This window comes from Rhincodon typus, chromosome 7 (genome assembly GCF_021869965.1).
Source record: "Rhincodon typus isolate 14 chromosome 7, sRhiTyp1.1, whole genome shotgun sequence".
Taxonomy (NCBI): Eukaryota; Metazoa; Chordata; class Chondrichthyes; order Orectolobiformes; family Rhincodontidae; genus Rhincodon; species Rhincodon typus.
The window spans coordinates 44982984-45007029 of NC_063338.1; the positions used below are offsets into that span (position 1 = coordinate 44982984).

Below are 24046 nucleotides of genomic sequence, written 5' to 3' on the forward strand. Positions count from 1 at the left end.
CTTGTTGTGGAGGACAAATCTTCAGTACTATTTCTGGAATGTGGCAGATCTGCAGAACTGTGATCTATCCATTGGTTCTGGAATCATTTGGCTCTGTCTATTGCCCCTGGCTTAATGATAATGGTAGAGTGCAGATTGCCGAAAGCACTACCTGAATACTAATGCAAAGTCTGGTCAAAATTGATCCTATTCGACGTGGTGGTAGTGCCACATAACATGATGCAGGTATCCTCAATATGAAGACAGGACTTCGTCTCCACAAAGCCTGTACGATGGTCACTCCTACGGATGCTGTCATGGACAGATGCATCTGCTACAGGTAGCTTGGTGAGGACAAGGTCAAAAAAAATTTCCCTTTTGTTGGTTCCCATTCTACCAGGGCAGGCTGGTCTCCCAGCTATTTCCATCAGCTCAGTCAGTGTTGGTGCTACCAAACCACTCCTGGTGATGGACATTGAAGTCCTCCCACCCAGACGGTGTTTGGTGTCCTTCCTAAACTCCATATATCTGTCAACTGATGCTCAAAATTGACTAATGATTCATTAATTGAGGATGTGGGGAGTGGTAGATGGTAATCAGCAGCAGATTTCCTTGCCCATGTTTGATCTGAAGCCATGAGATTTCATGACCCCCAAGTCAATGTTGAGGTCTCCCAGGATAACTCCCTTCTACTTGGATGTATGAATAGTCTAAAGTTTAGTTTGCCACATATTGTCCATTAATAGCACTTATTGTGTTGGAATAAAGAGGGAAATGGGAGAAAACTGGTTGGAAATTAGAATGGAGGAACAAAAACAGTTGAATTGCATTCAAAGGGAAACAGGAAAATGTTAAAATTAACACTGGAAGTATTCCAATATAATTTGAAAACCGTCATGCAGCCAATACTGAAGGCATGATAAGATTTTCTCCCATGATTCTCATTTATTTTCATCTTTGTACAAATAATTCCTCTTCTGTGACTATGCCAGCTTTTGCCCTTTTAATCAGTTTATTTTTTTTAAAGATTATCTTTTTCGTACTTGACATTTTCAGTGTTTGAATTGATTCGGATCTTTTCCTGCAGTATATTAGTTAAGATTTAGTGTGTTTCATGTATTTCATACTAACCTCTTCAGATTTTTGCAAAGTCCTAATCATATTACATGTACAAATGCAAATATAAATTTGCAGCATATTCTGGTTAGTATAATGAAATATTTCTGTGCACGCACTTTACTCACTAACACTGTCACCTCCATTTAACAAAGTCTCCCTATTGGTAACACAATGCCAGCATATTCAAGACATACTGAAGCATCACAGATGCAGTTGTTTATAATTGAGCTTAAGACCACAGGCAGCACAACTTTGGCAACAGCTAATGTGATGGGGTAAGAGGCGCACAAGTATATGCAAATACAAGTGCAAAATTTGCTTGAATGGCACATATGCACTTATGTGGAAATTGGGCAGATTCTTTGAAGCAAAGAGGATGGATGAGGGCCTCTCAAAACCTGCTGATCTGTGAATTCTACCTTTAAAAGAAAACTTCACCTCTTCAATTGTAAAGCTTTTGCAACTACAACTTGTCACTGCAATTATATAAGTCATTGCAACTTGATTTGACATCACATGTTAACCATATATCACTACAGTACCAAGAACCTGATCAATGGGCCCCAATAGAATACTGTGAAGACTTTTTAGGCTGATGTTCTTATAAGTATTATTTTGACCTTTCTGTAATTGTTTTAACCTTCGTGTTTATAATTTCTTAACGGATAATATGTGGCTAAACTTTAGACTGTTTACACAAAAGCTTGACTGTGGGTCTGCTTTAACTTGAATCATAATGAAATAAAAGGGGCTATGACAACTATATTACTCCACAATTCCTTGACTCCACGTTGTGGATGCACCTGGTGTTGTATCAAATAGGAATGAAGATAATTGCAACTGTAAGTAGACTACTGGACATTTGACATAAACTGCTTCATAGAGAATTTAAACATATAGAACAACAGGGTTTTAACGTCAATACTGTTGTGTCATGCCAACTGTTCAAAATTCAGAAATCTGGGATAAAGTTAATACATTAAGAAAGGTGGACAACACTTGTTCAAATGTGCTATGGACTGCTTATTGATTGGTAAGTTTCTAGTCAAATGATGAAAGAAGCATTATTTGATTTACTTCTGGAACAATGAATTTGTGAAAATAACTGGTGCAACTAGGAGATCAGTTAGAAAGTGATGACCAAATGTAGCTAAGTTTTATTGTGAAATGAATAAAGGATAATAAAGAGTCAAAGATTGATGCTAAACTATTAAAAGACGGGTGTGAGCTAAGAAAGGATCCTGCTCAAAATAACGAGAGGAAAAGCTAGTGGATGGGACTGATTCAAGTGAGAAAATTGAATGTTTAAAGCAAAGGATTAAAATGAAGATCTGCAAAGCTTAACAATTGGTCTGAAAAATTATGAATTACGTTTGAAATTTGATACTAAAATGTAACAAAATTGGTTATAGAATTAAATGTGCATCATTTGACAAGATGAACTGGAGTAAAATCTCGATGTTGTGGTTAAAATTTGAAAATGTTAGTGTATGTTGTAACTGTACATCAGTGCAAAAAAAAGGCTGAAGCATTCACAACAATCTTCAGCCAGAACTGCCGAGTAGATGATTGTTCTGAACCTCCTCCAGTGATCCCGAGCAGTACAGATACCAATCTTCAGGCAATTCAGTTCACTTCATGATATCAAGAAATGGTTGGAGACTCTAGATATTGCAAAGGCTGTGGTCCCTGAGAACGTTCCAGCAATAGTACTGAAGATTTGTGCTCCAGAATTTGCCACTCCACTGTCCAAGTAGTTCCAATACAGTTACAATGCTGGCATCTACCTGACAATGTGGAAAATTGTCCTGGTATTTCCTGTACATAAAAAGCAGGACAAATCCAATCCAGCCAGTTACTACCCATCAGTCTAGTCTCAATCATCGGAAAAGTGATGGAATGTGTCATCAACAGTGCTATCAAGCAGCACCTGCTCAATAATGCCCAGTTTGGGTTCTGCCAGGGCCACTGACCTCATTATAGTCATGGTTCAAATGTAGACCAAAGAGCTGAATTCCAGAGATGAAGTGAGAGTGACAGCCCTTGACATCAAGGCTGAATTTGACCAAGTGTGGCATCAAAGAGCCCTTGCAAAACTGAAATTAATGGTATCAGGAGGTAAACCCTGCTGGTTGGAGTCATATCTGGCACATAAGAAGATGGTTGTGGTTGTTGGAAGTCAGTCATCTCAGCTCCAGGACATCTCTGCAAGAGTTCCTCACGTTAGTGTCCTAGGCCCAACCATCATCAGTTGCTTCATCAATGACCTTCCCTCCATCATAAGGTCAGAAATGGAGATGTTCAGCACCATTCGTGACTCCTCGGATACTAAAGCAGTCTGTGTTCAAATGCAACAAGATCTGGACAATATTCAGGCTTGGGCTGACAAGTGGCAAGTAGCATTTGGAGCACATGTGCTAGGCCATGACATCACCAATAACAGATAATATAACCACTGCCCTTTGCTGTTCAGTGGTGTTACCATCATTGAATCCCCCACTATCAACATGCTGGGGGTTACCATTGACCGGAATCTCCACTGGACTTGCCACATAAATACAGTGCCTATAAGAACAGGTCATAGGCGAGGAATACTGTGGGGAATACTTCGTCTCCTGATTCCCCAAAGCCTGTCCGTCATCTATAAGGCACAAGTCAGGCGTGTGATGGAAAACTCTCATTTGCCTAGATGGGTGCAGCTTCAACAGCACTCGAGCAACTTAACACTATCCAGGACAAAGCAGCCTGCTTGATTGGCACTACATCCACAGTATCCATTCCCTCCACCACTAACGTCAGTGTATACTATCTACAAGATGCATTACAGACATTCATCAAAGTTTCTTAAGACCGTACCTTCCAAACCTGTGACCGTTTGCATCGAGAAGGACAAGACTAGCAAATTCCTGGGAACACCTTCAAGTTCTCCTCCAAGCTACTCATTATCCTGACTTGGATATATGTTGCTGTTCCTTCACTATCAAAATCCTGGAATTCTCTCCCTAATAGTGTTGTGGGGCAAACAACAGCAGGTGGCTGCAGTGGTTCAAGAAGGCAGCTCATCACACCACCTTAAGGGCAACTAGGGATGATGCCCACATTCCACAAAATAATTTAAAAAAAGAGAAAGAAATCTCAGTTGAACAGACTGGTTTACAGTAAATCCAAGAATATACTGTTACCACTAAAGTATTAATAAGATCATACATAGGTTTTTGAATAGGTTGTGATAGTTAAGGAAAATGTCTATATTTTTGCAGTATAAATATTTTAGCAAAGGACAACAAAACTGATCTCGGAGAAGCCTGGAAATAATTAGATCGGGTAGTATCTAGAGAGGGAAAAGTAAAGTTAATGTTTCAGGTCTATGATCCTTCACCAGATCCTGTTTTTAAAAAAAAATTCCAGGTTCTAGAGGCCAAAGGAGCTAAAAATATTGGAAGCCAGAAAAGATTGAGAATAAGTCCACAAGTTATAAGGGTAATTAAAAAAGCATGAAGGCAAATCTAGCTTGAGTGGACTGAGAAAAGAATTTATCAGCAAAGATGACTGAGGAACACTAGTTGACTTTTAAGGAAGTAGCTCATGCTCACAGCAAAGAATAAATGAGTAAGAGGATTCTTGGAATGGGATAAGCCAACAATCGGTAACCAGAGATGTTAAAGCTTGCTTCACATTAGAAGGAAAAAGTTTACCGGATAAAGATTAGTGGTAAGCTAGAGAACTGAGAAAGCTTTTTTAAAAAAACGACAAAACACATCCAAAAAAAACAGGGAGAAGATAATCTTTGAGGGTAAACTTTCAAGTAATAGCAAGAGCAAGTATAGGAAGAACTTTATTAAATGTATAAAAAGGAAAAGAGAGGCCAAAGTGAACATAGCCCCTTTTGAGTGATGCTGGGGCAGTAATAATGGAGAGGCAGGAATAGGCAGAGGAGTTGAATAAATGCTTTGCATCACTCTTCACAGTAGAAACCACTAATAGCATTCCATAATATTAATAAGCAAGGGGCAAAAGGAGGAGAGGAAATAAATACACTAGCTGTCATTGAAGGAAAAGGTACAGGGGAAACTAATGGGGCTAAAGAGAAGACCCCTGGATCTGCTGGGCTGTATCATAGGATTCTAAAAGAAGTAACTATGGCGACAGTGGATGGTGGTAATCTTCCAATAATCCTTAATTCTTGAAAAGTCCCAGAGAAATGGAAAACTGCCAATGTGACACCTTTATTTTATGGAGGAAATGGGCCAGAAAATAGATAGCTGTAGGCCAGCTAGCTGAACATTTGTTGTTGTTAGAGTCTGTTACAAAGTTTGTAAAAGCAGAGCATTTAGAAGTACATGATATGATCAAGCAGAGCCAGCATGACTTCATGGGGATATCACGCCTGACAAATTTATTAGTTTTCTTTCTAAAGGTAACAAGCAGAATAGATAAAGGTGATGCACTGTTATAATGCATCTGGATTTCCAGAAGGTATTTGATAAGGTAGCACAAGTTAGAATATTAACAAGTGTCCATGGTGTTGGAGGTAGTATATTAGCATGGACAGAGGATTGGCTAACTAATAGAAGACAGTTGGGATAAGGGGGGCATTTTCAGGATGGCAACCTGCAACTAGTGGAGTGCCACAGGGATTGATGCTGGGGCAGCAATTACTTAACATATATATTAATGACTTGGATAAGGAAAGTGAATGTATTGTAGCCAAGTTTGCAGATGACATAGAAATAAATGGGAAGGCAAGTGGTGAGGGTGACAGGCTGCAGAGAGAGATAGACCGGTTGAACGAGTAGGCAAGAACTTGGCATATGGAATATAATGTGGAAAATGTGAGGTTCTTCACTTTGCAGGAAAAAATCTGGAGGACTTGAATATTATTTAAGTGGAGAAAGTCCGCAGAAAGCTATAGCACAGAGGGATGTTGGGAGTCCTTGTGCATAAATCACAAAATAAACTAACATAAAAGTTCAGCAAGTAATAGGGAAGACAAATGGCATGTTGGCCTTTATTTCAGAAGAATTGGTATATAAAATTAGGGATGTTTCGCTTAAACTATACAAGGCACAATTTAGTCCACACCTGAAACATTGTGGAATGTTCTGGTCCCTTTATCTAATGAAAGATGTACTGCCATTGGAAGCAGTCCAGAGAAGGTCACTAGATTGATCCCAGGTATGGAAGAACTGCCCTGTGAGGAGAGGTTAGGAAGGTTAGGCTTATACTCACTAGAGTTTGGAAAAATGAGAGACGACCTTATTGAACATACAAGACTACGGGCAGCATGATGGGGTCGGTGCGGAAAGGTCATTTCCCCTTCTGGAAGAATCTATGCCCAAAGGGCATAATCTTAGAGTAAGGAGTCGCTCATTTAAGACATATGAGGAATTTCTTCTTTGAGGGTTGAGAATCTGTGGAATTCTTCACTGCAGAGGACTGTAGAGGCTGGATTGTTAAGTATGTTTATGGTATTTTTGGTCAGTAAGGAAATCAAGGGTTATAGGGTAAAGGCAGGAAAGTGGGGTTGAAGCTTATCTGATCAACCATGATCCTATTGAATGTTGAAACAGACTCAGTGGGCTGAATGGCCTACTTCTGTTCTGTCTTCAGGGATAGGTGATTCAGCCTGTTGAATCTTCTCCATCTTTCAATGAGGTCACGGCTGATCTGATAGTTAGTATTGTCATTTTGCACTCAATATCTGTATAGAATATTGGAGGTGATTCTAAAAGTAACAAATGATTGTGGAGTAGTATCAATTCCTTTTTGGTCAACAACATTCTTCTTCGTGTAATTACTGTAAGAAAGCAATGAGGGGATCTAAAATTCATTGATTAGATGTGCAATGGCCCTGTGGAACGCACTTGCAATGTCAATGTACTTGATCTTTTCCAGGTATACAGTACCTATTCAAATGATGACTATGATAGACGTAATGAGGAAGTTGACCCTGTGGCAGCATCAGCAGAATATGAGTTGGAGAAGAGAGTGGAAAAAATGGATGTTTTTCCAGTTGAAATTGAGAAGGGTAAGTATTTAAGTGACTGCGTAGTTAGGTTGTTTGAAGCTTCTGGATGAAGTTACAAGTGTTTATTATTTAAGTGTATTTTGTTCGGATATTTATTGCCGATCTGTATTCTAACATGCAATCAATAATTGCCAGTGGAAAGATACTTAAGTCATTTCCAGTACATTTATTTGCTAGCTACCTGAAGTGAACTTTCATGTTCTTAACTAATTTTCCATAATCTTTGGTGGAGAAAGCAGCATGGGGTACTTTCTCACAAACTTGTGGTGATATTCTGCTGGATGTCATGAAGATTGATGTGATTGTGTAAAATTTTATGTTCTGTTTAATGAGTGAGTATTGGTCGTGTCTTTTTGTTGCCAATTGATGTTCGTGTACCCTTGTGGTTAATTTCCTTCCTGTTTGTCCAATGTAGCGTGTTTCACAGTCTCTGCAGGGAATCTTGTATATGATATTGGTCCTGTCCATTGTGGGTAGTGGGTCTTTGGTTCGGGTGAGCAGTTGGCCAAGGGTTGATGTGGGTTTGTGTGCTACTCTGATGCCCAGTGGTCGTAGGAGTCTTGTGGTCAGTTCACAAGTGTTCCTGATGTAAGGTAGCGTGATGAGTGTGTCAGGGCGTGTAGTATCTTCGTGGTGTTGTTTGTGTAATAGGCATCTTCTGACCCAGGTCAATTGGCCACAATACTCACTTGTCTCTATCCACATGGATAAGGAGAACCACCAATTTGATTAGGACAACACCAGGATCCTGAGACAAGCAAAGCAGAAGCAAGTACAGGAATTCCTAGAAGCTTGGTATTCCACTAAGAAAGCCATCAATAAACACACAGAGCTCGACCCCATGTACGCTCCATTGCGAAGGAAAACCGGAAGTGAGGTAGTCTAGCCCAACGGACTCCAGAGTTCAAATAATAGGTGGGAAAGCACAACAGCGCTTCATCGGAGGCTGCACTGATGATGTTACCCAGCAGGTTAACGAAATGTCTGCGGAACAACGAACCAGCTCGGCGAGCCAACCAACCACAACATCCACAACCTGAGCTACAAATCTACTCCAAAACCTTAGTGGGTACATAGACTTAGGACCCAGATGAACCATTATCCCATTGAACAATAGTTCAGATTTCTGACTGTTGACCACTCTTTTTGAAGCACATTGTAATATTTTACTACTTTAAAGATGTGATCTAAAGACACGGTATTAATTATTGATTTATAACAAATGAATTATATTTATGAAATCATTTGAATTTTAGGTGAAGGTGGTCTTGGAATTAGTATTATTGGAATGGGTGTTGGAGCAGATCAAGGGCTTGAAAAACTGGGGATTTTTGTGAAGACTATCACTGAAGGTGGAGCAGCATATAGAGATAAACGGTAAGATGCTATCCAGTTAATATGTCTCCTTTTTATTTTTTGTGCTAATCCCATTTGGTTTTGAATGAATATACATATTATAGCTTCTATGAAGCATTTTAACATAGAATGAGAAAACGAATGGAAGTTTGATTATAGTGTCAATCATCCCATGATAAAGAAATCTAAATGTATATTGTTTATTTTTGCGTATTGTTTTGCATATTGGTGCATTTCATTAAAAAGCTTTGTGATTTCTTAATTGTAATTGCCACTAAAGTTTGATCCCGAAAATGTATTTAATTACTACACTGTTGATGTCATTTACAACCTTCCACCTTGGTTTTAGACCATTTCAAAACATTTTATGATTTTCTTGTAACTCACCATGGACGAGTTTGGGCCGAAGGGCCGGTTTCCATGCTATATTACTCTGACTCTCTGACTCTGAATGGAGTGTAATACTGTTCAACACAGCAAATTAATCAGTCTGTAACTGCAAGATCAGTTACTGAGGGAGATGGCTGAAGTGATACGAATAAATCTTTCTCTTTGGCAAAGGAGTCAGTTACCAGGGGCATAAATTTAAGGGGCAGCAGGTTTAGACAGGATTTGAGGAGAATTTTTTTCACCCAGAGGGTGGTGGGTATCCTGAACTCACTAAAAGAATGGGAACCATTGCAACATTTAAGAAGCGTTTAGTTGAACACTTGAAACACCATAGCATACAAGGCTATGTACCAGGTGCTTGAAAATGAGATCAGAGTAGATCGTGATAGCTAGCACAGACTCGGTGGGCCGAAAGGCTTCTTTCTGTGCCTTAATGCTCTGTGACTCTGTGTATGTGTTTTCTTTTATTGCAGAATTCAAGTCAATGATCAGATAGTTGAAGTGGATGGAGTTAGTTTGGTTGGTGTCACGCAAATCTTTGCAGCTACTGTATTGAAGAACACTAGAGGCATTGTTAGGTAAGTGATTATCATAATTGAAATTAAATAATGACGCTGATAATCATGCACAAACACCGAATTTATGAGGTACCTTTTAATTTGAGGTAAACTGGGCAGTTTTCAGGACAGTAAATTTGAGAATTAGGTGAAACACAAGTGATTGTCACAAGCAGGATGCTCCTATAAAGCCTAAAAGATATTCTACTTAACACACAAAAACTAGTGTGGTACATGAGTTTGTGCCAGTATGATGCGAGGTATATAAGTGTAAAATCTTGCACTCGTGATAAGGCTTTCCTGAGGCAGGCTGGTACTTTGATGAAGAGTCATCTAGACTTGGAACATTGGCTTGCCGTCTCTCCGTGGATGCTGCCTGACCTGCTGTGATCTCCAGCATTTTTTTTGTTTTTTGGTACATTTCTTCAGTGGTCAATATGCTGGTCGTAAGTTCCAAGTTTTCATGTGTATTGAGACCAAATCTATGCCACATTGCATGACAAGGTATGAATTAATAGCTCGTGCGCAGCCACCAGCAAATCAGAAATTATGAATTATGACCTTCATCTTTGCCTTGAATCGTATCAGATTGAGCGGCTTCCCATCCACTTTTGGTTTTGATGCCTAACTATTGTGGAAGGCAGTCGAAAACAAGGCAGAGGAAAACCTGCTGAAGAGTATTTGCATTGAAATGCAATCCTCTTCAACTCCATTAATGACTGGGAATCACTTAGAATTAACATCATTCAGTCACAAGCAAGCATGTTGCCATAAAACTGTTGAAAAATTATAATGAATTTCTTAGGGCAGCTGAATTTCTCTAAATTACCTTCCAGTTGACTGTGTTTGGTTTTGGTCAGATCAACAAATGTAGCCTAACCATTCATGTTCTGTTCTTGTCATTTCCCTGGAATTATCTAACTGCAAGCTTTTAATTAGTGGTTTTTCAGTGGTTATGAAACCACATTGGCAACAGCCCCTCATCAAAATGTATCATTAAACTGTTCAGAAGGATTCCATTGAAGGTATTGTCATGAGAATAGAGAGGAGTGAAATCCATATATAATTATTGCAAGATTGACAAGTTCATTTCCACTTGTAAAGGTGGACAATTGAGGCATCTATATTCCTTTGGAATGGTTTCAAACTCTACATTATTGAAATAAATTCAGTGAGCTGCTTCATCAGGCATTAACTTCTAGTTTTGTAGACCTCAGCTGGGATAGGAACAGTTCCTGCAACCTTAGACATTATACAGGTGTTTGGTAGCATTTGTTGTTTCTAACAGCTGGAAAGGTTATCAAGAAAGTACTTGATAGCAACTTGTTGATTTAATTTTTCATTTGATGTATGAAGGCTGATTTGGGGATGTGGTTAACGTGCCCTATCTATCTCTCTAGAATTGGACATTTCCCGTAAGCAATGTTGATTTATCAGTCCTGAGGATTGATGGTAGACTGTGGACAGATTTTCAGACTATATATAATCTTCTTTCAGTCTTTGTGGTTTGCATATGACTGGCATTTACCTGCTGCTTTATTCAGCCAAAGTCTTCATCCTGAGCTTGCATTTAACAGTCTTGAGGTTGTTTTGATTGGCATTATACTTGGATTCCAACGACTTGCATTGAGGTAAACCTTGTAGAGGAAATCTTCCTCCTGCAGTCATTTCTGTATTCATTGTTTTTATCATACCAATTTTGATGCTTATGAGAGGCACGGATAAGGGCTTCTATAGCAATAGAGTACACTGAATCCCTGAAGGAAGCCTGATTTTTAAATTTTTTTTTTGTTTGTTTGTACATTGGTGACTCTGATTATTGCCCGCTTGTACCTTGAGAAGCTTCTAGACCTTCATGCGCTGGATATGTCTAAGGAGGACTACATATATTTTCTGTTTAGCTTTGAAATGGAGTGATGGTGATCAGTCAGCTTCGCACATGGTCTTTTTTTATGTACATAACCTGCTTGACCCTTTGTTTCATGCTGACCATGGGCCAGTGCGTCCAAGAGGTCTGGTTGTGGTTAGGGAGGTGAAAAACTGTGGTGTTTGAGCTCATGCTCAGTGTATGTCTGGCAACCATTGCTGTTAAAACTGTCAACTCCAATGACCCTTTCCCATGCCTGGTGATTGGATTGACTCTTGCGTTGATGTCACCCATTAGTTATCTGACTGGCACAGTTGCATTTGAGTACAGGAGATCATTGTAGAATTTATCTTTGACTTTATCAGGGTTGGTCATGGTAGAGGTTTACACACTAGAGATGGCCATTGAATGTTAGTTTAAGCATTCTTGGATGATCATTAACACCATTGGGAAGGCACGTTGACTCATTTACAAGTTGGATCATACAGCAAAATTTATAGCAGATTCACACTGATCATCTTTTCCATGGCCACTCCTAAAGAATGTGTTACCTCCAATCAATTTGCTTTAGCTGACCCTCCTCAGTTGGACACACCTTGCCAAGTTGCCAGCATCTGAATGCTGTACCCCATTTTCTTTTGATCTACAAGAGCAGTTTTTCTCTCAGGTCTGTCAACTGTGGTCAGTGTTACCTTAGCTTTCCTTTTTTAGATTGACTGACTTATGACTGTTTTGGTAGATTATTGCCGATTTTGTGACCTGCAAGTCAGGGGTGAGGCCAACTATGTGTAGAGTGCTTTTTTGTAAGGAAGTAAGCAGTCTGGTCCTGCAAAATATTTCTCGGGGATACTGAGTTCCATTGTTTCTTCATTCCAGTGAAAAAGCTCTTATGATCTGACCTGTCCTTGTGCCAATTCATGACTACAACTTCCAGCAAATTCAAACCAGCTGCGTAGCCACTCACTCATTACCACAGGGTTTGTGATAATGTTTGGCAGATGATAGAAAGCTAATGAACATTAGCATGTGGTATGAACATGCCTGTGAAGCAAGAGCAGAAGTAGGCACTTGCCCCCCTCGAGCCTACTCAGACATTCAATAAGATCAGAGCTAATCTGATTGCTTAGCAGTCTTGCCTACCTCGATAACCTTTCACTACCCAATGCTTATCAAGAGTCTCACTTCCACCACCTTAAAAGTATTTGAAGTAGAGAATTTCTAAAACTTCTTGAGGGGTAAAAAAAGTCCTTTTCTCCATCCTGAATGAGTGTTATTTAGGAGCATTCACTACGTCTCGATTCTCCCACAAGAGGGGCGGCACAGTGGCTCGGTGGTTAGCATTGCTGCCTCACAGCACCAAGGACCCGGGTTCAATTCTACCCTTGGGCGACTGTCAATGTGGGGTTTGCACGTTCTCCCCGTGTCTGCGTGGGTTTCCTCTGGGTGCTCCAGTTTCCTCCCACAGTCCAAAGATGTGCAGGCTAGGTGGATTGGCCATGCTAAATTGTCTGCAGTGTTCAGGGATGTGTAGATTAGGTGGGTTATAGTGGATGGGTCTGGGTGGGATACCCTGAGGGTCGGTGTGGACTTGTTGGGCCGAAGGCCTGTTTCCATGCTGTAGGGATTCTGAGATTCTATTCTATGAGGAAGCATCTTTTCCACATTCAGCCTGTCATGACCTCTGAGGATTTTGTGTGTTTCAATCAAGTCACCTCTGAGACTTCCAAAACTCCTCACCTGTCAAACTATTCTCATAACAACCTGCCCATCTTGGGGACCGCTTTGCGGAACACCTACACTTGGTTCGCACTAAACAACTCCACCTCCCAGTCATGAACCATTTCAACTCTCCCTCCCATCCTCAGACGACATGTCCATCCTGGGCCTCCTGCAGTGCCACAACGATGCCACCTGAAGGTTGCAGGAACAGCACCTCATAGTTCGCTTGGGAACCCTGCAGCCCAATGGTATCAATGTGGACTTCACAAGCTTCAAAATCTCCCCTCCCCCTACCGCATCCCAAAACCAGCCCAGCTTGTCCCTGCCTCCCTAACCTGTCCTCCCCCCCACCCATACCCTCCTCCCACCTCAAGCCCCATCCCCATCTCCTACCCACTTACCTCATCCTGCCTCCTTGACCTGTCCGCCCTCCCTAACTCCCCACCTACACTCCCCTTTACTGGCTCCATCCCCGCCTTTTTGACCTGTCTGTCTCCTCTCCACCTATCTTCTCCTCTATCCATCTTCTATCTGCCTCCCCCTCTCTCCCTATTTATTTCAGAACCCCCCCCCATTTCTGAAGGAGGGTCTAGGCCCGAAACGTCAGCTTTCCTGCTCCTCTGTTGCTGCTTGGTCTGCTGTGTTCATCCAGCTCTGCACCTTGTTATCTCTCATTCCAGTGTTAGTTCAGTATATGGATTTGGATTATGTTGACGACGAGTTGTTGCATGTTAAAAGCTGTTTGCACCACAGCTGCCAGTTGGATGCAGATAAGGTCCAATACTGATGAGTTACTCCAAAGAATGCAGTTATCCTGCTTGTGAAAAATGCTGCTATTCCCTTATACCCTTGTGTCCCATGTGATGTTATACAGAATGGTAGAATATTGGATGATAGGATGGTTGCAGCACAAAGGATAGTATTTGGCTCATTGAGTCAACGCCAGCTCGTTGCAAAACCAATTTAGCAGGTCCCAACCCTGCAGGTCTGCAATGGTTTTCCTCCAAGTGCTTATCTAATGCTGTTTAATAGCCACAATCTAATCTGGATCTCCAAACATTTAGGGCATTGGTTTTCGGATATTTTTTCTTCACATCAACTTCGACCTATTTGTTACTAAGTTCAACTAATTGACAAAATCAGTGATCAGAAGATACAATGTCCCTCTACCTACTCTGTTCAGATATCTCATGAATTTGAGCACTGCCAGCAAATCTCCTCTTATGATGTCCCTAGCCCCAAGAATCATTCTCATAAATCTCTATCCTCTCTAAAACCTTCTAAAGGTTCCCAGAATTGGACACACTGCTCCATTTGCAATCGAACCGGTGTTTATAACAATTCATCGTAGCCTTCTTGCTTTAGTACTCTAGATTGGGTACTTTAGTACTTTAGATTGGGATTGCATATTTTTAGTTTTTATATTTTAACCACTTACTTGATTTGCCCGGCTACTTTCAAAAATTATGCATATATATTCCAAGATTTTTTATTCCTGCACTTTCTTTAAAGTTGTCTACATTAGCTTTTACCTCTTCCTTCTCCTGCCAAAGTATAGCACTTCACAATTTTCTAAATTAAATTTCATCTCACATTTCACCACCCTGTCAGTGTCCACTTCAAGTCTATTCTTATCATTCTCCTTGCTGTTTACTGTACTTTGAAGTTTCATCAGCTGCAAATTTTGAAATTGTGCTCTGTATATGCATTAATACACATTAAAAAAGGCAGTGGTCCCAGCACTGACCCTGGGGCACAATACTTTTTATACTTGCCTTCAATCCAAAAAGTAACTGTTTAATACTGTTCTATTTCCTGTTACTCAACCCTTTTTATTCTATGAGCTTCACCTTTGCTGACAATCCTGTTTTGTGGTGCTTTATCAAATACCTTTGGATATCCATGTGAAGCTAAGAAACCATATCACCGTCATTAACCTTATCTGTTACTCAACAAAAAAAAGTCAGGTTACTTAAATGCGATTTGCCTTTAACAAATCCATGCCAGTTTTCCTAACTCATGTACACTTGTCCAAGTAACTTTTAATTTTTTTCCAGGTTATTGTTTCTAAATGATTCTCCATCGCCGAGGTTGAACTGTATGTCTTGTAGTTATTAGGTTTATTTCTGCATCCTTTTTAACATTTGGATTTATTTAGTTCTCTGGGACACTCTCATATCTAAGAAGGATTACATATACGTTATTCGTATGTTGGAGAAGATAAAAGCAAATCTGTTAATAAATATATAAAAACTCAAATATCGATACAAAGAACTATGAAAATATTTGTATAGATTCCGTATTGGTCGAGAAAAACCTGGACAACAGAGTGAGGTTGCTCGTCTTATCAGTGAAACTTTGGAACAGGAAAGATGCCAGGAGGCACTTTTGGAGCAGCAATGTACCCGATGTAGTACAAGTGATAATGAACAGGTAAAATGATTCATCTTCTGTTTGGTACTGAATGATAAATGTGATACTCAGTTTCATTTCCTTGCTGCCATCCATCTAATGTCATTCAGCCGGAATAATTATTATAAACTTAAAATCATAATTTTGCTGTAATTTTGTTCTGAAGACTTTAGCCAAGATAGAATTCTAGTGTTAGCAGTTAATTGTGCTTACGTTATATTTAGCATGTTCAGATTAACAGAATATGCTTATCAAAAGCAGTAGTGTTTAAAATATCAAATATATATAATTATTGGTGTTAAATCTTTAAGGAAGTTGGGGAGATGAGCAAAAGAGTACTTTTATGGAAAATGGCAGGTCTTAGCATGACCGTTTATTGAGAAGTAGTCATATGAAATTGCTTACCATTTTGTGTTTATTGGTTTTTTTTCTTAAGTCTGAAGAGTTTCCTGAAGATGAAGGAACAATTTCAAATGAAGTTGAAGCTGGAGTGACAGTTGAAGTTGCTCAACAAACTGAAAATGAAAATGTACACTTGCCGTCAGACGTGGATTCACTCCTTGCTCTTAAATTGAAAGAGGTAATAACATTGCATTTAGTCTTTTGTATTTCATATATTCTGTTACTTTGAAACATGAAGGATTAGATCTTCTGTGTCGAAACTCGGTGGTTCATCAAAATGATATAATACAAAATGCACATGTGCTGTGAGCATTTTTACTTTGTTTATTGAGTGGATAGAATACACCAATTTATATTGCATATTTTACAAAAGCATGAAGTTTATACATTGAATTATCTATTGCATCTTCATCATAGTCTTTACCTTAGGTCTTTATTCATTTCTCCCAGTTCCTCCATCTCAGTTGCACCTGTCCTGATTTTTTTAACTTGGAAAAGGGTGCCTCTGACATGTCCACCTTGTTCCTCAACTGAGGATTCCACAGCACTGTTGTTGACAGGGCCTTCAGCCAGGTGTGGCTGTGTCTTGTGCTTCAGTCCTCATCCACTTCTTTCCCTTACACAACAGCGATGGGTCACCTTTGTCCTCACCCATAGCTTTAACTTGAGGGGTGATAGATATAGGACAGATGTCAGAGGTAGGTTCTTTATTCAGAGAGTAGTAAGGGCGTGGAATGCCCTGCCTGCAAAAGTAGTAGACTCGCCAACTTTAAGGGCTTTTAAATGGTCATTGGATAAACATATGGATGATAATGGAATAGTTTAGGTTAGATGGGCTTCAGATTGGTTTCACAGGTTGGCGCAACATCGAGGGCCGAAGGGCCTGTACTGCGCTGTAATGTTCTATGTTCAATGTTCTACCACTCAACCAGCATTTACATGCAGAGGATTATTAGTCATCGTTTCTGCCACCTCCAGTGGGATGCCACTACCAGATGCAAATTCCCCTCCCCTCCCTTTTCAACCTTTTGCAAGGACCGTTCCTTCCGGGACACTCTGGTTCACTCTCTTTCACTCCTTACCCACTGCCCCCACTCCATAGCCCCATGGCACTTTCTCCTGCAACCGCCGAAGTTGGAACACCTATCTGTTTACACCCTTCCTCTTCTGTATCCAAAGGCCCAAACACAACACACCTTCCAGGTGAAGCAGTGTTTTACCTTCACTTCCTTCAATCCAGTCTACTGCATTCGTTGCTGACAATGTGATTTCCTGTACACTGGGGAAACAGAGCATAGACAGGGTGACCGCTTCACAAAACACCTATATTCTGTTTGCAAAAAAGGCGCTATTCGTCCAGTTGGCTGCCACTTCAACACACCACCTTGTCCCCTGGCCAGCATCTCTGTCTCAGGCTTGCTACGGTGCTCCAGCGAAGCTCAGTGTGAGATGGAAGAACAGCACCTTATTTTCTTCTTGGGATCTCAACAGGCTTCTAGACTCAATATCGAGTTTAACAATTTTAAGGCTTGATGTACCATCTCCTATGTCTTTACCCCAACACCCAGACACCATGCCTTGTTATCCAATGGTTTGCTGTTACACACAACCCATTGTTAACCTCAAATAGTCTCCATTAATAGCTATTCATTCTGCTAGGCTGGTCGTTATCCAGTCCTTTGTCTGTCCAACTGTTGTTAATCTTCACCTATTGTTTACTCCTTACCCCCTCCCTCACCCTATCTTCTGCATAAAAACCAACTATAGCTACTATCAGTTCTGAGGCAGGGTTCCTGGACTTGAAACTGATTTCACTCCACAGATGCTGCTGAGCTTTTCCAGTAATTTCTGTTTTTGTTTCTTTACTTTAAGGCCTCCGCTTATCTTAATAACCTAGGTTTAAAGTTTATATTTTTGATTGCAGCTGAGAGTTGAATTTCTATTGTGAATGTGCACCATACCTAGGTTCCCAAGCTGTTTCTGTACCAGTCATCAGTTGCACTGAGGAATTATTTTCCTTAGTTTCCATCAGCCACTGATCAAATATTTCAAAATTATTTGAGGAGAAACTGGAAGAAAACTTTCAAAAAACTTTACTGAGGTAAAATATATATGGAGTGTTAATTTGGAAAACTATCTGAGAATGCATATATCTGAATATGACAAAAAATTGTTGACATTTTTTCTAAATAAGTACATATTATAGCATTTAGTTTGTGTGCTTAATTTTTTGAAAATGAGGGGTAAATGATTAATTATATAGAGATTGATAATGAAGTTATGGAGAGAAAGTGTCTTGTAAAGTTTTCAGTTTTCAAAAATCTTGACTGGACCTGTGTTCCATTCAGTCAGAAAAACTGGTAGTTTACACCTCTTGATAAGACCATAAGAAATAGTAACAGGAGAAGATCAATCAGCCCCTTGAGCCTGCTCCACCATTCAACCCACTACTGATCTGAAATTCCTCACGTCTACTTTATTGCCTTTTCCACTTAACCCTTGATTCCCCTACTAATCAAAGAACTGTAACTACACACAGCTTTCTGTGGCAAAGAGTTCCAAAGAACTCAACCCTCTGAGAAAACAAATTCCTTCTCATTTCAGCCCTTTTACTATGAGACTATGCCCTCTGGTCTTAAACTCTCCCACAAGGGGAAACATCCTGTCAGGGTTTACCCTGTCAAGCCTCTTAGGAATCCTGTATGTTTCAATGATATCACATCTCATTCTTCTAAATTCCCATAAGCAGAGTCCTAACCTGTTAAGTACTGGCTCATAAGGCAATCCCTCCATACCGGGGATCATCCTAATGAACCTCTTCTAAGTTGCCACTGAATGAAATATTAAACATCAAAAAGGGATCAAAACTGCTCACAGTACTCCAGATGTGATCTCACCAGCACATTGTACAATTGCAGTAAGACTTCACTACTCTTAAAGTCCAACCACCTTGAAATAAAGGCTTACATTTCCGTTAGTCCCTTCCACTAATTTTTATTATACACAAGACAGAATATGAAAGGTAGAAAGAAACTTAAATGCTGTTTCTCATTTTCTGAACTCATTGCAGCCTTGGTCCAAACATGGATATGTGCATTTGTAGGTGATACACATTGCTGCCATTGCCTTTCAATAGTGAAAGGTGTGAACATGGAAGGTGGTAGATAGGGTGCCATTCAAACAGTCTGCTTGATGGTGTTGATCTTCTTGAGCAGTGTTGGAGCTGCACCCATTTAGGGATGTGTAGAGTATTCCGTCACATTCCTGACTTGTGTCTTATAGACGGTGGACAGTTATTGGGGAGGCAGGAGTGAGTTAGTTGCTGCAGAATTCCAATTTGTGACCTGCTCTTGCAGCCACAGTATTTGTACAGTTGATCCAGTTCAGTTTCTGTTATTTGTAATCCCCAATATGTTGACAATGTAGATCTGGAAGGTAATGCTAATGAATGTCACTGGTTGATGGTGAGATTCTCTTGTTATGCATGGTCAATTTTTGAGTTAAGTGAGTTGGTTAGATAGGTGGGTTACATGCAGTAGCTCACTAAGCCTCCCTCAAAAACTACCAAACCTGTCACTTCTGCCAACTTCAGGGACAAAGGGAGCAGATAACATGGAACACCACCACTTGCAAGTTTCCCTCCAAGCCAAACATCATTCTTACTTGGAATTATATTGCAATTCCTTCACTGTCATTGGGTCTTAATCCTGGAACTCCCTTCCTAACAGCACTGGTTGTATCTACACCACAAGGATTGCAGCAATTCAAGTATGCATGTCTTGGAAGAAGGCACTTCTCCAAGGCACTTAGGGATGGACAATAAATGCTGGCCTAACCGGTGATGCATTTGTCCCATGAACAAATTTATTTAAAAAGCCACAAAGAAATGTTAAAGGAGAGAAATGTATAAAAGCTAAAGTGGAGAAACAAAGAACTGCAAAATAAAAACTAGTGAGAGAATGACCATTTTCTCTGGTTTACTATTTGCAATGCCAATGTTAAATATTGTTTATATATAAGCAGAGTATCGAAACCAGCATTTGCTCGTGACAAAATAAATTATATCAAAAATCTTGCACTTCCTGTTGTCAAATTTTTGTTGTTCCTTCTATTAATTGTTCAATTAAAATTGTGATTATAACCTCTCATCAGTAGTGACAATATTCTGTTTTTCTTCTAACTGCTCAGCATTTACTGTAATGAACATCGTGTGTACCAACCAAGTCTGCTTAAGCTGCTTCCTCTCTTCCTATGCAGAATGGTGCACAGACCAATGTAGCTATAATCAAAACAAATTCTATTTGCCTTTCTAATCACTTCCTGTATTTGCATACGAGTTTTGTGATTCATGTACTAGGACACCCAGAGCCCTCTGACTCACCAGGTTCTGCAGTCTGTCTCCAGTTAAAGGATATATTCTGTTTTTATTATAATTAAATGCATTGTGTAGTATAAACTATTTTCTTGATGTAGCTAACAGAAGTTAGAAGTCTTTCAGAAGTTAGAATAGAAACATTTTCTCCTGCGAATTAATCATAATTTCTGCACAATGGTTTGGACTGTTCTAATCAATAAATTATTACAAGAGGTCAAGGGGATTAAACAGAATCAGTTTCAAAAATTGTGCTGTATTACATTGGTTATATTATGCCATGATCTTTTATATTTGACTTGCCAACATATAGTTTTCCCAGTTACAGTTTGTCATCAATATTACTACAAAGTTGGCATCAAAACTAGTACTCAACAACATTGTCTTGTGAAACATATTACAACTTCTTGTGTCTGTACATGTGAAAATCCAAAAACTGCTATTAGTGATTCCTAGCAATCCACAGCTACCTAGTCAAAGACCCTGCAAGTGTGTGTAGAATGTGCTGAACTGACAAATTCCCCTTTATGCTGTAATAACAAAGAAAATGTGTCCGTTTTTTGAGATGCAGTTGGATATTTTACAAGCATCTTTTCTGACCCTGGAAGCTAATCTTATATTTGTGGAATGAGTTTTCCATTATGATTCCATAGTTTAATATAAAAGTTTTAAAGCTTCGTTTTTAATATTTCAGGTTTCAAGTGTCTGTGTCTGTGTCCTAATCTTTATTTTTCTTTCTGCAAGATGTATTCGGTAAAGAAGTGTAGTGGATTTTACTTCCTGATTAGCTGACTGTATAAATGGCATGTCAACCTGTTGAAGCTACCAAACAGGACTCCTTGCATGCCAAACAGCATAAACAGGTAGTGATAGACAGAACGAAGCGATCCTGCAACCAACTGATCAGATCCAAGCTCTCCTGCCACATCAAGTTGTGAATGTTGGTGGGCAATTAAACAACTCACTGGAGGAGGTGGAGGCTCCACAAATCTCCCCATACTTAAGAGCCCAACACATCAGTGCAAAAGAAAAGGCTGAAGCATTCACAGTAATCTTCAGCCAGAGCAACCAAGTGGATAAACCATCTTGGCCTCCTCCAGTGGTCCCCACCATCACAGATACCAGTCTTCAGCCTATTAAGTTCACTCCACGTGGTATCAAGAAACAGTTGGAGGCATTGGATACTGCAAAGGCTATGGGCCTTGACAACATTCTGGCAATAGTATGAAGATTTGTACCTCCGAACTTACCACTCACCTATCCAGGCGGTTCCAATACAGTTGCAACACTAGCATCTACCTGACAATGTGGAAAATTGCCCAGGTTTGTTCTGTACACAAAAAAACAGGATAAATTCAAACCAACCAGTTAGCGCCCCATCAGTCTACTCTCAATCTTCAGTAAAGTGATGTCATCAACAGTGCTATCAGAATAGCCTCTATTGTCACATTTGAATGAGTGCAGTGCAAAGTTTGTAATGTAGGCTGTTGGTGCCATCTTAGGTACAGGGACCTAAGTACAGATACTTTAAGTGTTTGACAAAATTGAAATAGTAATAAACAGAATTAGCATGGGAATACAGAGTTTAAAAATCCAGAACGAGAATAAAAAGTGTTTATAAAGTATTCAAGTTATAGTCTTTTTTCCAACATGAATCTGTGCCTGCCGATTTTTGGAACACAAGGCCGTGCTGCCTTTACACGCTGGCCTCTGTCCAGGACTCACTGTGCTCCCGCTCCAGGACTCGGCCTGCTCTTGCTCTGCTGCCACTCTGGGACACACCTGCTCAACAAAACTTGCTCAGTGACACCCAGTTTGGGTTTGGCTGGGGCCATTCCGCTCCTGACCTCATTACAGCCTTGGTTCAAATATGGACAAAGAGCTAAATTCCAGAGATGAGGTGAGAGTGACAGCCCTCAACATCAAGGCTGAATTTGATCAAATGTGATATCAAGGAGCCCTAGCAAAATTGGAATCAGTGGGTTTCAGGGGAAAACTCTCTGGTGTTTGGAGCCATACCTGGCACATATGAAGTGGTTGTAGTTGCTGGAGGTCAGACAGCTGAGCTCCAAGATATTTGTGCAGGAGTTTCTCGGGGTAGTGTACTAGATCCAGTTATCTTCAGCCGCTTCATCAATGACCTTTCCTCCATCATAAGGTCAGAAGTGGAGATATTGGCTGATAATTGCACAATGTTCAGCACCATTCATGACTCCTTGGATGTTAAACGGGTCCATGTTCAAATGCAACAAGATCTGGACAATATCCAGGCTTGGGCTGATTAGTAACATTCGCATCACACAAATGTGAGGCATTGACCATCTTCAATAAGAGGCAATCTAACCATCACCCCTTGACATTCAGTGGCATTAGCATCACTGAATCTTCCATTGTCAACATTCTTGGGGTTACCATTGACCAGAAACTCAACTAGACTCACCACATAAACACAGTGACGACAAGAGCAGGTCAGAGGAATACTGCGGCAAGTATCTCACCTCCTGACTTCCCAAAGCCTGACTAGCATTTACAAGGCACAAGTCAGGAGTGTGATAGAATACTCCAATTTGCCTGGATGGATGCAGCTCCAACAACACTCAGGAAGCTTGGCACAATCCAGGACAAAGCAGCCTGTTTGTTTAGCACCACATCCATAAGCATCCACTCCCTCCACCTCTGACTCAGTAGCCCCAATGTGTACAATCTACATGATGCAGTGCAGAAATTTGCCAAAGATCCTCGGACAGCACCTTCCAAACCCACGACCACTTCCATCTCAGAGAACACGGGCCACAGGTGCATGAGAACACCACAACCTGCAAGTTCACCTCCAAGCAATTCACCATTCCAATTTGGAAATATATCGCCGCTCCTTCACTGTTGCTGGTCAAAATCTTGGAAATCCATCTGTGACAGCATTGTGGGTCAACCCACAGCACGTGGACAGCAGCAGTTCAAGAAGGCAGCTCACCACCACCTTCTCAAGGGCAGCGAGGGACAGCAATAAATGCTGGCTAGCCAGTGACACCCACATCCCACAAGTGAATAAGGAAAAGAACTCTTTGAAGTGATTGGCTGTTTACCCTGCTTGAGTACAGCACTGCTGTTTGTCATTTGGAAGTCCACTTGTCTTAACACCACATTCACATTTATGTCAGTAAAGGTGAAATCCACATCAGAGATTGCTATAACAAGATGTAGAGCTGGATGAACACAGCAGGCCAAGCAGCATCAGCGGAGCAGGAAGGCTGACGTTTCGGGCCTAGATCCTTCTTCAGTAAAAAAAAGAAGGGTCTAGGACCGAAACGTAAGCCTTCCAGGTCCTCTGATGCTGCTTGGCCTGCTGTGTTCACCCAGCTCTACACCTTGTTATCTCAGATTCTCCAGCATCTGCAGTTCCTACTATCTCAGAGATTGCTAGACAACTTTTCTTGATCAGTGAGTGCTGCTATCATGAGATTTACAATGAGCAATAAATATTTATTTTAAGACTTGCCGAGCAGGAAATTGTTCATTTCTTTAACAAGGATATCTCACTGTCTTAATAAGATTTGTGTTTTTACTTAAATTAGCAGTTTGGCGCAAACTTCACGAATGCACTCTGTTTTAGAAAACATATTTATGGAAGCTTTGTGTATTTCATCTGTTGGATTTAAAAATAAGACGTATCTTTAACTTAAACTTTGGCCAAAGTGTTGTTTAATTCGATGTCATCCAGTTTTACTCTAGGTACTCACTTGAGTCCTAGCACTATGTAATATACTAATGAAGGGAAATGTGCCTTGAACGTATGAAATTTCTAACTCCTTAGATTCTTTTTTTCTGTGCTATTTGTTGGAATTTTT

General features: G+C 40.2%; 1 protein-coding gene across 3 annotated transcripts in view; it reads left to right on the plus strand.

The window, feature by feature from the left end:
• Positions 1-24046, plus strand: part of ppp1r9ala (protein phosphatase 1 regulatory subunit 9A-like A) — a 105631-nt gene that overhangs the window by 35285 nt on the left and 46300 nt on the right. For all 3 annotated transcript variants that reach the window (XM_048598521.1, XM_020514396.2, XM_048598522.1), the window contains exons 3-7: positions 6994-7126; positions 8383-8503; positions 9346-9450; positions 15310-15448; positions 15864-16007. In XM_048598521.1, the coding sequence (XP_048454478.1) occupies positions 6994-7126; positions 8383-8503; positions 9346-9450; positions 15310-15448; positions 15864-16007 (642 nt within the window). The remainder of the gene's footprint in view (positions 1-6993; positions 7127-8382; positions 8504-9345; positions 9451-15309; positions 15449-15863; positions 16008-24046) is intronic.